This window comes from Peromyscus californicus, unplaced genomic scaffold (genome assembly GCF_007827085.1).
Source record: "Peromyscus californicus insignis strain IS unplaced genomic scaffold, ASM782708v3 Scaffold_24__1_contigs__length_46423439, whole genome shotgun sequence".
Classification (NCBI taxonomy): domain Eukaryota; kingdom Metazoa; phylum Chordata; class Mammalia; order Rodentia; family Cricetidae; genus Peromyscus; species Peromyscus californicus.
The window spans coordinates 5,518,236-5,530,590 of record NW_026294535.1 but is presented as its reverse complement, the minus strand read 5'-3'; the positions used below and the strand labels follow the sequence as shown (position 1 = coordinate 5,530,590).

The 12,355-nt window shown below is 45.9% G+C and overlaps 1 protein-coding gene across 1 annotated transcript in view; it reads left to right on the top strand.

The window, feature by feature from the left end:
* The window catches only part of Stab2 (stabilin 2), a 177,669-nt gene that overhangs the window by 52,067 nt on the left and 113,247 nt on the right, over positions 1-12,355 (top strand). The window contains exons 18-22 of the mRNA XM_052753018.1: positions 2,543-2,695; positions 5,699-5,761; positions 9,362-9,448; positions 10,237-10,323; positions 12,152-12,263. Of these exons, the coding sequence (XP_052608978.1) occupies positions 2,543-2,695; positions 5,699-5,761; positions 9,362-9,448; positions 10,237-10,323; positions 12,152-12,263 (502 nt within the window). The remainder of the gene's footprint in view (positions 1-2,542; positions 2,696-5,698; positions 5,762-9,361; positions 9,449-10,236; positions 10,324-12,151; positions 12,264-12,355) is intronic.

Below are 12,355 nucleotides of genomic sequence, written 5' to 3'. Positions count from 1 at the left end.
CAACTGAGCTCTCTCCCCTATTTCACAGTTCTGGTGTCTTTACAGCTGGTCCACTCTTTGCTCAGTTCTTTCAGCAAATAGCAGCTGAAAACCTACATCAGTCACAGTCTGGGTTAAGGCAAGAAGAAGAAGGAAAGATTTACACGCCAGCAGAGAAAGTAGAATTGAATAGTCCATTAAATGGTCAATGAGTTCCTGTTGCAATGAGTGTCAGTCACAGAAGCTGTGAGAGCACATGGAGGAGGAGTCCAAGAAAGGCAGGTGGTCAAGACTTGAAGAGTGAGGAGAATGACTTTGTCAAGATGAATAAAAGAGAGTTTGGGGTGCAAGGAGAGCATGTGAGAAGACCCGAGGTGGAGGCAATATGTATGCTTTACTTAAGAAACTCAAAAAAGCTCACTGTCTGGGGTAGATAGGTCTGGGAGCAGAGAGAATTGTCCCTTGTTGATTCAACACCATCCATTGGTGGTGGTGGTAATGATGACCTGACCCATTCAGCAGACATCCACTGAGTGCCAGGATGTGCCAGGCACTGTCCTAGATCCTGAAGAACACAAAAGCAAACAGATAAAGGTCTCTGGTTGCATGGAACTTCCATTCTAGTAAGTAGGAAGGTAGTCAATAAAGATGCTAAGGGAAAAAAGCTTATCATAGGAAGCAATGAGAGGAAAAAAGGCAAAGCAGAAGATGGAACTAAGAAGACAGAAGGGGACTTCACATTTACTTGTTAGTGTAGAAAATAATGGATGCATTATCACATTTCATTTTTACACATATACGTGTGTGTATATCACTGTACCTCGTGTATATATCCTCCTCCTACCCTCTAGTCCCTCAATAGTTCCCTTCCTCTCCTCTTCTGTCTTTAAGTCACATATGCCTGTATATGTATGTGTATATTCAGATATACTCAAACCCAGATTCTGTGTATGAAAGAAAATCTTCCATGCTTTGTCCTACTCTGTATTTCCTATTCCCCCTCTTATGCCCCCCTCTCCCTATCTTTAGAATTCTTCCCCCAACTCTTAGTCACCCCTCTGCTTTCAAGAAGTCCTCACAAAGAAGAAACTATCTGAAGAAAGACTTGAAGGAAATAGAGGTCTCAGCTTGTGACTCTCTGGGCAGAGAAGTTTCTAGAGAGAGAAACAGCCAAGAACAAATGTACACAGCAAGGAGCATGCTGAGCTAGTTGAGGGATGAGAAGACATGGTGGCCAGATAGAGGCAGGAGCAGGAAGAGGTGATGGAAAAGAGTCAGACACCAAAGGGATGGAGAGGTAGACTGGGTCCCATGTGAGACGAGAAGGCCCTGGAGGATTGTGAGAGCAGACAATCTGATGAGACACACTTTGGGAGACAGATCCAGAGACTTGGTTATGATAATCCAGTGAAAATGGCAGTGAGGACTGAGGAGATAACTCAGTTGGTAAAGCGCTTGACACTCAAACTTGAAGACCTGAAATGTAACCCAGAACCCACATTAAAAACCCCAAGTGTGGTGGCACACACTTAAAACCCCAGTCGTGGGGAGGTAGAGATAGGTGGGTTCCTGGGGCTCATTGGCCATTCCGTCTATTCTACTTGATGAGTTCTAGGCCAGTGAGAGACTATGTATTTAAAAATATATATATATAAACAGTATTTAAGGAACAATACTCAAGATTGACCTCTAGCCTCCATGTACATATGTGTACACACAAAGAAAATGAATAATGATGGTGTCTTACACAAGTATGGCAGGGGGCATGGTAAGAAGTAGTTGAATTGTAAATATATTTTGAAGATAAACCCAACAAAATTTACTAGTGCACACACCTAATGTGCACACAAGTGTGTGTGTGTGTGTGTGTGTGTGTGTGTGTGTGTGTGTGTGTGTGTGTGTGTGTGTGTTCTGTTGAGACAGGGTCTCACTATGTAGCCCTGGCTGTCCTGGAACTCAACATGTAGATCAGACTGGCCTCGAACTCACAAAGTTCTGCCCACTTCTGCCTCCCGAGTGCCTTGCCAATGTACTTGATGGGTGATAAGGACTGAGAAAGCCGAGGATGACTCTGAGGCTTTTGACTTGGGCAGCAAGAATGAAGTCGCCATTGAGCAGGTGTGGGAAAGGAAGAACTCAGAAATCTTGGTGAATTCACTCATTTTTTTTTTTGTTCCTTCTACTAGCTGCTAAGCAGCAGTATGTCCGTTTGTTGTCTGATGTACCCACAGGGCTTAAAGCAGAGTTTATCTGGGGTCAATAAATGTATTGAATAGGTGGACCTTCGTTTGAGAACTGAAAGGTAAAATAAGCAAGTGCTGTACGGAGCCAAAGTAGACAGACCTCTGTCCCACCTCTGCGTGCGCAGGGACATCCTTGTCCAGGGAGGGATTCAGTTCACAGACAATCATCTGCTGATGGAAAACCACCACTAGCAATCTTCTCTTGAGAGAGAAACCGAGTAACATTGAGGGGTTCTAGAGATGCTGTTACTGGGCACATCTGCCTGGGGACTGTTCCAGCTCCTGCCATCAGAATGGAAGAATGTCCATGCTTATTTCAGGGACAGATTCTGGCAAATGATGTGGCCGTGGAAGAAACCGAGGTCATTGCCCAAAATGGCCGAATTTACACACTGAACGGAGTCCTCATTCCTCCCTCCATCGTCCCAATTCTTCCCCATCGATGTGATGAGACAAAGAGAGAAATGAAATTGGTAAGGGAACATGGGAAATCTGGGAAATTGGGGTTTGCACAGCCATTGTAAGCAAGCAGCACTCTGTTCACAGTTCTGAGAAGGCTGAAACCACCCCCTAAAGGTGCATCTCTACGAGAAGGCATGTGGTCCTGTCAGCCGTGAACCAAGGTTCTGCTGGGATTTCTACCAGAGATGGCCTGAAGTTGTGCAGGGTTCTTGGTGTGGCCATAACAAATTACCATAGATGTCAGCCATTTATTCTATCACATTTATGGATGCTAGAAATATGAAAGCGAATTGTCAGCAAGGCCATGCTGTCCTTGGGGGTTCTGAAATCCCAGGACTCCTTTATTCTTTGAATAGGGGCTCTCAATGTTCCCCAAGATGGCTTCCACTTCACTAATTCCCGAGCTTCTGACAGTTCCCAGAAGCCCTGGGTGCTCTTGGTCTCAGAGCTCCTCACTCCCATCTCTACCCCCTATTTCTTGTGGCTTTGTTTCCATGTGTCTTCTCTTGTATTTGTAAGGACAACTGCCATTGGATTTAGGGACTCCCTACCCCAAATACAACTCTAGACTCTATTTCCAAACAAAGTCACATTCTGAGGTTTGGGGGGAACATGCACTTGAGGAGAGTTGCCATTCTGCCTACTCAGTCACAGAGGTGGAATCTGAGCAGAGTCCCCCCGCTGCAGGGGGGGAGGTGTTCAGGATCGGTCTCCTTCCTTTTTCTTCCTCTGCCCCTGTCACCTAGAGACTCTGCTCAAGGTCACATCTTTACTCTCTCCGGGGGAACAGAAAATAAACTTTTCTTTGCCCTGGCCTAGAGAATCACTCGTCTTTCTACGTCTTTCTATAATTTTTCCCCCAGATATTTATAATATCTGATTTTCTGTTTCTTCGTGAGCTTCTGTGCCCTCTAATGACCTTTTCTAACTCAGGATCAACCATTTTGGCTCAGCCAGTTTTAATCAAAGCACTGTTAATATCAGTATCACTCCATGGGCAATCTCTAACTTACTATGAACTATAAACCCCAAATTGCAGTGGTAAAAGTTCTGGACCTTTCTTTGCAAGGTATTTCAGTCATAATGATTATCTCACAGTATCTTTGGAACATGGGCACTGAACAAGGGAAAAAACACCTAATTTTACTTTTAAATCTTTCTCCTCCTCTGCCGCCTCTTCCTCCTCCTCCTCCTCCTCCTCCTCCTCCTCCTCCTCCTCCTCCTCTTCCTTCTCTTCACCTCTTCTTTTTGAAACAGGATTTCAATATGGAGCCCAGTCTGGCCCTGAACCCACAAACTTCCTAAGTCAGCTGTCAAGTGCTGGGATCCCAGGCGTGTGCCAGGATACCCCCTTCCTGCCCTCCCCTGTTGGAGGCTAAGAATAGCCAAGAATCTGCTTAGAATGGTCCCAGAGCTCTTGACTGACACCGGGACTGGTTTGTTTAGGCTATCGGAGCATAACTTCTGAAAGCCAGATGCCATCTGGGGAACATTATGCCACTCTGATCGGCCTTCTTAAGAAAGGTTTACTCTTAAGAAACATTTACTCTTCCTAGCCAGCCCCTGGCAGCAACCTGTCTGGTTCCTTTTTTGGAAATAATCACCACGGGTACGTTGCCTGGCTTAAGCCAGAGAGAGTGGCATCCCTCCTACCCCAGATGTGAAACTGTTAGGGAAATCGGGACCTGAGAAAGTGAGAAAGCTAATAGGATTCAGTCATTTAATGAGCTCTTCAGAGCCCTCTACCACAGGCATCTCTGTTTGTTCAGAGAAAGAAGCTTGTAGGACAGGGACCCTGCTGGCCATGTTCTGCTTCTGGCTGTTCAAAAGCTTGTTCTTCATCTAAGGGACAAACTCGAGATGTGGGCTGGAGTTACAGCCCAGAGAATTGTCGTTTGATAGGGAGAAGAACTTTGCGGTAGCTGTCTAAGAATAAATCCTTCCTCCACTACATAACCTTCACTATTTCCTCTAGGTTTAAAGCCAGCCCTGCCTGCTCTGCTCAGTTCAGGACGGTTTGGGTTGGATATCTATCTTCAGAGTCCAAATGAGTCCTCTGGAAAATATGTTTTCAGGCCTAGAAAGAGCAGAAATAGTTGGAACTTCCTAAAATCTCCTTTTTGGACACACTCAGAGCATGGCAGCCTTCGGACATGTTATGTTTGGACTTTAGATGCTTAATAAATAGCACTTTTTAAAGTCAAGTCCCTGCAGGAAACAAAACCTATCCTAGATGGTTCAAAAGAGCACCGTCATGTGGATGCTGAGTAAGCAGGGATAAACAACCACAGCAGCCATCCCACCCACGACCGAAGGGCTGGGAGTGAGGCACAGGGTTGCCGTGAGAGTAGGAAAAGCAAAAGAGGACATGGGGGGCTATCGGGGCAGTGTGCTAACCAGTCCAGAGCTGTAGGGACAGTGTGCCAACCAGTGTGGAGGAAAGAAGGAGGCCCTTGGTTTGCTCTCTTCCTGCAACAAACACCTGCTGGTGTCTCCAGTTGACCAAAACCAGCTGGAAAATGGTCACCGAGCCATACAGAGATGTCAGAAAACAGATCTGGACCAATCTGAGGACATCCGTCTTGTCTCTTCCTTCCCAAATTAAGAACCATTGGAGGCAAAGGCAAGAATAAGAAGGCTGAGTTTTATTGTTCAGTTTATTCCCGCTAAGCGAATGGGAATGGTGGCGGTAGCCCTTGTCTACTCTTAAGTCCCTAGAATGACTGAGGGGTCCCCTCGGGGCTGGTGCTTCTCCTTCTCCATCAGAGAGATCAGAATGCCCCAGCCTGTTTGCTGGCTGCTCTGTCCAGAGAGAGAAGGGGTGTTTGGGGCATACTCAACTTCCCCAACTCTCATCCAGCATTCCCTTCAATCCTACACCCTGGGAGGAACTGGAAGGACAGTGGGAGAGTCCAAAGGAGCGCCCTTCACAAGGAGGGAAGCCTGCACTCCTGAAAGTTGTCTCCCTGGGGCCCTCATGGGGATGCCTGTGCTGACTGCCGCCATTCTTTCAGGGCACTTGTGTGGGCTGTTCCCTGATACGTTGGAGCAAGTGTCCGGCTGACTCTGAGCGCACAGTGAGTGTGATAAGGCTGCTTCCTGAGCAGCCTGAGCAAGCCCACTCTGTCCTCTCATCTTCTCTGCCTGCTTCCTTCTTTAACCCTGGCTTCCAGAGCCGCAGTGGGAGGAAGAGGCCCCACAGATCCACGCTGGGTTCCTAGCTGGCCCTGGTTATATCGTTTAACCTCTTCCAATTTTCTTTCTCTGTAGATGACAACAGGTTTTAGTACAAATTAAATTCATAAAACCCAGGAGCGAACAGCCTCTCTCAGAACTTCCTCTCCACTTCTCTCTTCTAAATAAAGCCCGGTGTTGGTATCTGCGCTTCCCAATCATAATTCTGGAGGAACACACAAGAAATAGTCAGGAAAGGTTACACACTTTCAGTGAGACAGGAAAAATAAGTCCCAGGTTAGGCACGGTGTCCTGACTGTATATGATAGTGTCTAATGCTCTGTGTACTTCAAAATGCTAAGACTAGACTTTAAATGTTCTCCCCACAAAGAAATAATAAGTAAATGAGGCAATAATGACAATAATTAGCTTAGACATTCGATACCACACTATATCCCATAAGCGTGTTTATCGTTTGCCGGTAAGAATAAAAACGGGGACTGGAGAAATGGCTCTGTGGTTAAGAGCACCGACTGCTATTCCAGAGGTCATAAGTTCAGTTCCAGCACCCACATCAAGTGGCTCACACCCGCTTGTACCTCCAGCCCCAGGGGATCCAGCACCCTTCTCTGGCCTCCATGTGTGCTCACATACAGACACATATACACATGAATAAAAAAAAGTGTTAATTAAAAGAGTAAAGATAGCCAGGCGATGATGGCACATTCCTTTAATCCTAGCTCTTGGGAGACAGAGCCAGGCGGATCTCTGTGAGTGTGAGGCCAGCCTGGTCTACAGAGCAACTTCCAGGAGAGGCTCCAAAGCTACATAAAGAAACCCTGTCCTGAAAAACCTAATAAATAAATAAATAAATCAGGAAATTACACTAAACTATTTTAAATTGTTTATGTTTAATTGAATTCTTCATATGTTTATTGAAGTTTGATCATATGTTAGACACAGTGCTTGGTTATGGACCAAATAAGATACCGTATTGGTTTTAAAGAAGCTCAGGCCAATATATATATATATATTGTACAATTATACAGCAATCTGTAATTATATACCAAGTACTGTGCTGGAAAAAGCAATGTGGCAACGTGTTCTAACACAAGAAGGATGACAGAAATTTCTGTCTTTTAAGGAAGACTTTCCCAAACAGATTCTTTCAATGTTCTTCTCGAGAATTATTATCATTATCGAGAATGACAAGATCTTAATACATTCCTAGTAGGAAATACTTAATAGAGCAAACCATGAACCTTAAGTGGGGGTGGGTGCTCACATGTTTGTTGTGCTTAATGAAGCCATTTCCCACAAGTCCTTGGGGAAACTATTAACCAGGAAACAGGAGAAGAATAAGTTGGTAGCACAGCGACAGCTGGATGACAGACATAGTTCTATCCACTCTATGCAGCAACCCTGGAGTATCAGTTACTTGTTGCCTTTGTTTAACTCTGTGAATCTGTGTTGCTGTGCCTGTCTAAAACACCTGATGGTTTAATAAAGAGCTGAACAGCCAATAGCAAGGCAGGAGACAGGATAGGCGGGGCTGAATAAATAGGAGGAGAAATCTGGGAGAAAAAAGAAGAAGGAACAAAAGAACAAGAAGAGGAAGATGCTAGGGGCCAGCCACACAGCCAGCCACAGAGTAAGAGTGAAAATAAGATATACAGAAGAAAAGGAAAAAGTCCAAAGGCAAAAGGTAGATGGAATAATTTAAAGTTAAGAAAGTTGGCAAGAGACAAGCCAAGCTAAGGCTGGGCATTTATAATTAAGAATAAGCCTCCGTGGGTGATTTATTTGGGAGCTGATTGGTGGGCTGCCCAAAAGAGTAAAGAGCCAACAACAGTTGGTAAAAACAACCAACAACAGTTACTTCTTCAGTTGCTGTGATAAAACTCCCTGACAGTCCATTTTGGCTCACAGTTCAAGGGGACAAAGTTCACCATGGAAGGGAAAGCAGAGCGTGAGGCTGCTTCTCACACGGCATCTGCAGTCAGGAAGCAGAGAGAGATGAATGCTAGTACTCAGCTAGCTAGCTTTCTCCTTGTTGAGTAGTCTGAGACCCAAAGGCATGGGATGGTGCTGCCCCATTCAGGATGCAGCTTCCCACCTCGATTATGTTCATCTAGCTGAGCCCTCACAGGCACACCCAGGGGCGTGTCTTCTAGGGGATTCTACATCCTGTGGCTTTAGCAATCAATACTGACCATCAAACCTAGGAAGGACATACATCATCAGCATCACTGCCTCTCGACAGGGGGAGCAAGGCAAGAATACAAGGCTGACATGTGGTAGAATCAGGATTCTGCCTGTGAGTCTGACATCTTTAGCTAGCCTCAAACAACAGGGAGGGAAGAGGGGGAGAAAAAGAAATGGACAAGAACCATGAAAGCTCCTGAGATCCACGATCCACACTGGTTAATTACCTAAACTATTCCTTCCCTCGCGATCTCAGGATGCATTTATGTAGATGAGATTTTAGGATCTTGTGGCCTGGTCCCTTCTTCAGCAGAGCCTAAGACAGGGGGATAAACAATGCAAAGATGTATCTAATACAAAATTTGAGCTGGGAGCTAAACTCTTGGGATGAGATTTGATATCAACATCATTGTCCCATGTCACAAGAGGCAGCTGAGACCCACAGAGGCCACATGGTACTAAAGTTAGCGAGCAATAAAACATAGTCTCTGGGCCGGGCCGTGGTGGCACACGCCTTTAATACCAGCACTCAGGAGGCAGAGCCAGGCGGATCTCTGTGAGTTCGAGGCCAGCCTGGTCTACAGAGTGAGATTCAGGATAGGCACCAAAACTACACAGAGAAACCTTGTCTTGAAAAAAAAAATAGTCTCTGGACCAGATTTTAACAGGGTTAGCCAGGCAAAGTGGTTTAGCCTATCTATTTCTATATATATTAGAAAAGAACATGAAAAAATTATTCACATGAATTGGCAAACAGATGAACCACATGCCCATAGTAAGTCTTCAATAAATGGGAGTTATAGCTAACTGCAATGGGCATCAAAGATTAAAGAATGGAAGGATGTATTTAATCAACCACTGAGTCTAAGAGTGAGCCTCGGGCTATTGATATATTTTTCAGTTGGTGGATTTTTCCACATAGAAGAGATCGATACTTACTAGCTCCAAAATGTCCACATGAACTTAAGATTGGCTGTAGAGCAGAGGGAGAAGCCAGACCACATGCAGAATCAATCAGAGTGTTAAGTGATTGATTAGAAATGTCTGTCATAATGTGCGAGGTGGTGTAAAGATCCTTGTGCCACAGATTGTTCAAAGCTTGGCCTGTATTCTACTAACAAAGAAAGAGGCCTCATGAAGATGGCAGTCTGATTTGAACTTGAGTGTGCTGGTATGGCCCTTGCTCTGGTACCAGTGGTGCCATAGAGTAGAATGGCTGATACAGGAAGAGGTTGTGTGATGCCCAGGGCACGCTAGAATACACACAACAGTGCTTTTACCCACTGGCTTTCTTCCAGGCCCTCTTCACAAACAAATGTTTCTACAGAAGCAGAACACAGAACCTGAAAAGTGGCTGTGCCCAATACTGCAATGCTACCGTGAAGGTAAGGAGGGTCCCATCCAGGACACCAAGACTTGTGAAGCTCCAAGCTGTGCTGTTGAGCTCTGAAGTCTGCATGGTCACAAGTGGCCTGCGGGAATTTAGGATATTTTCCTGAATGGGAGTCAAAAGGGAGACTTCGGAGTGTAGTTGGGCCGCTACCTCCCTGAATCATACCTTGAGTCCCCCTGCCTCTTAACACAGAGTCCATGCCCCTGACACCCATGTGTCAGCCACCAGTCAAGCTTCTGACCCGAATTTTACCCTCATTTCTGCCTCACAATATGCATATTTGGTGCTCTCTTCAGAATGCCCACCCAGATACACAGGGGCTGACTCATCTTTCGAGTGCTCCTCTACCCAATCCCTCCTGTCACTACCCAACAGGCCTCCAAACTCTACCGCTATCTGGCACCACTCCATTCCAATACTTGTCTTCCTAGCACTTACCATGCCCTGGAATGTTCTTTTATTTTCCATTCGTTTCTTTGTTCATGAAATCAAACCCAGGGCTTTGCAAATGCTAGGCAAGCACTCTACCCCTGAATGATTCTCCAGCTCCGTTGTTTCTCTAGTCTCTCTTTCATGTTGACTCTTCCCTACTCGCACACATTCTCTGTGAGCATCAGCCTTCATCTGCCTCATTCTCATGTCCACACGAGAGATACTCAGTAGGTTGGCTCATAAGAAGGAATGGCATTGTACCCCACTAGTGGAAATCAAAACACCTCTCTTTTGAGAAATTTGTGCTCTCCTTGGGGGTCCCCAAGGCAACATGTGTGTTGTTTCCAGATACCAAAATGCTGTAGTGGCTTCTTCGGGCCTGACTGCAACCCGTGTCCAGGAGGCTTCTTGAAACCGTGTTCTGGAAATGGGCATGTGAGTATAGTCCCTGGTTCACACTCCTTCATGTGTGTGGACCTTTCTGAAGTCACACAGCAGTGCTGAAAACTCCTAAAGCAAAGAGTGGCACAGTGTTCACCAGCGTTTCCAGGAATCAGAAGAACTGGATCTGTTGCTGAAACAGGAGGTACCTGCAGCCAAGGAGCCTAAGTCGGGGGATGGGAGTAAGGGAGAACATGGCTTAGTCTCTGCTCCCCTATAGCTCACCATGAAATCTTGGGTGACTCGAAACTCTCTGGGCTTCACTTTCCAAACCTGTGGAAGATCCTAATGTCAAAGGTTTTTATGGCACTCCAAAATAATAGTAGCATTGGCCACTGGTTGTTGTTTTTAAACCCAACTTCAGAACCTAGTGAAATGTAAAAGCCAAAGCATAACTCATCTATTTGGAGGCCAAGACCAAACAAAGGAAGGTAAATTCATGTAGGAAAACTATGATTCATGTAAGAAAAACTAGATCTGGGAATTTAATAGATCCACATCTAAACTACTGCTCTTGCAAATGGAAAGAAACATGGGGACAGGGTGTCTCACACAGAAAGTAAGCGTGAGAAGAGACCAGCAGTAGTGCCTGGGGCCTGGGAAAGTGGCCACACCCAACTCTGATGTGCGGTAATCAATACCAACATGGTCTTGCCAGGGCTACGCAGGTAGGTGCCTTAGTTAGGTTTTTATTGTCGTGAAAAGACACCATGACCACGGCAACTCTTATAAAGAAACATTTAATTGGGGATGGCTCAGTTATAGTTTCAGAAGTTCAGTCCATTACCATCATGGCAGGAGCATGGAGACATGCAGGCAGATGTGGTGCAGGAGCTGAGAGTCTTTCATCTTGACTCAGAGACAACAGGAAGTAGAATGACAGTCACACTGAGGGAAGATGGAGCAAAAGGGACCTCAAGACCCACCCCCACAGTGACACACTTCCTCCAACAAGGCCACACCTCCTAATATTGCACACACTCCCTTTGAGGGCCATTCTCTTTCTAACCACAGTAGGAGAACAAGTGAGATTTACAAGGGAAAGAACACACTGAGCAAGCAAGGATGTCAAGAGAACAGGGCCAGGCCTTATCTGAAGGTCTGTCTGCCTACTGCCACCTGCTAAAAGCGTTGGAGGAAGGATCTCATTTCACATTTGTGGTGTGTCTTATTCTGAGGAGATATGAACAGATCTATTCACACCAGATAGAGTACTGGGGAAAAACAAAAGTCATACAAGTCTGTCTTGATGAACCAGTGTGTACACTGGGTTTACATCCAGAAGCAAGGGTGACTGAGCAGCCACATCACTGAAAAGGCCTGCCCCAGCACTAGTAGGGACTGGCAAAAAGCTGCATTCACCATGGAGCTGCTTGCCCGTCTATCAGACAGCCCCACTGAAGAGTCTCCAGCCCCAGCCAGTGTTCACTGCTCACAGAAGCTCTGTAAGGCTCCCTGTGGGTCAAAACTGTTTAGGCTTTTCTGGGTCTTGTGTTTTGTGAGTTTCCTGAGGCTCCTAAATTTAGTTAACCTTCCCAGTGCTGAGCCTACCTCCACACAGAATGTCTCCATTCAGAGGAAACAGCTACATAATACACCCTTGCACCTTGTCCTTTAAGGTTCTAAATCCTAGGTCAGGATCCCCAAGTCCGGTACTCTTTTTACATCCTACATGATACCAAGATGACTCCACCTCCCACAAGGAGTCGAACATCACTTCCAGTGGGACTGAGCCTGAGTTCAAGCCATGAAGCAAAAGCATCTGCTTCTCCTTGGCTGTCACATGTGTCCTAATGGCCCACGGGGCTGCCTCTGCTCTTAGTGCATAGATGGCCTCGGCGGCAACGGGACCTGCCTTTGTGAGGATGGCTTCCAAGGTTCCAAGTGTCAGTTCTGCTCCGACCCCAACCGATACGGACCTCAGTGTAACAGAAGTAAGTGGGGCTTCTAGAGCACCCTTCCACGGGCTTTCTCTCATACTAAGCATGCTGATGATGTGGTCTGGTGTCTTGTGGATTTTGCTTGA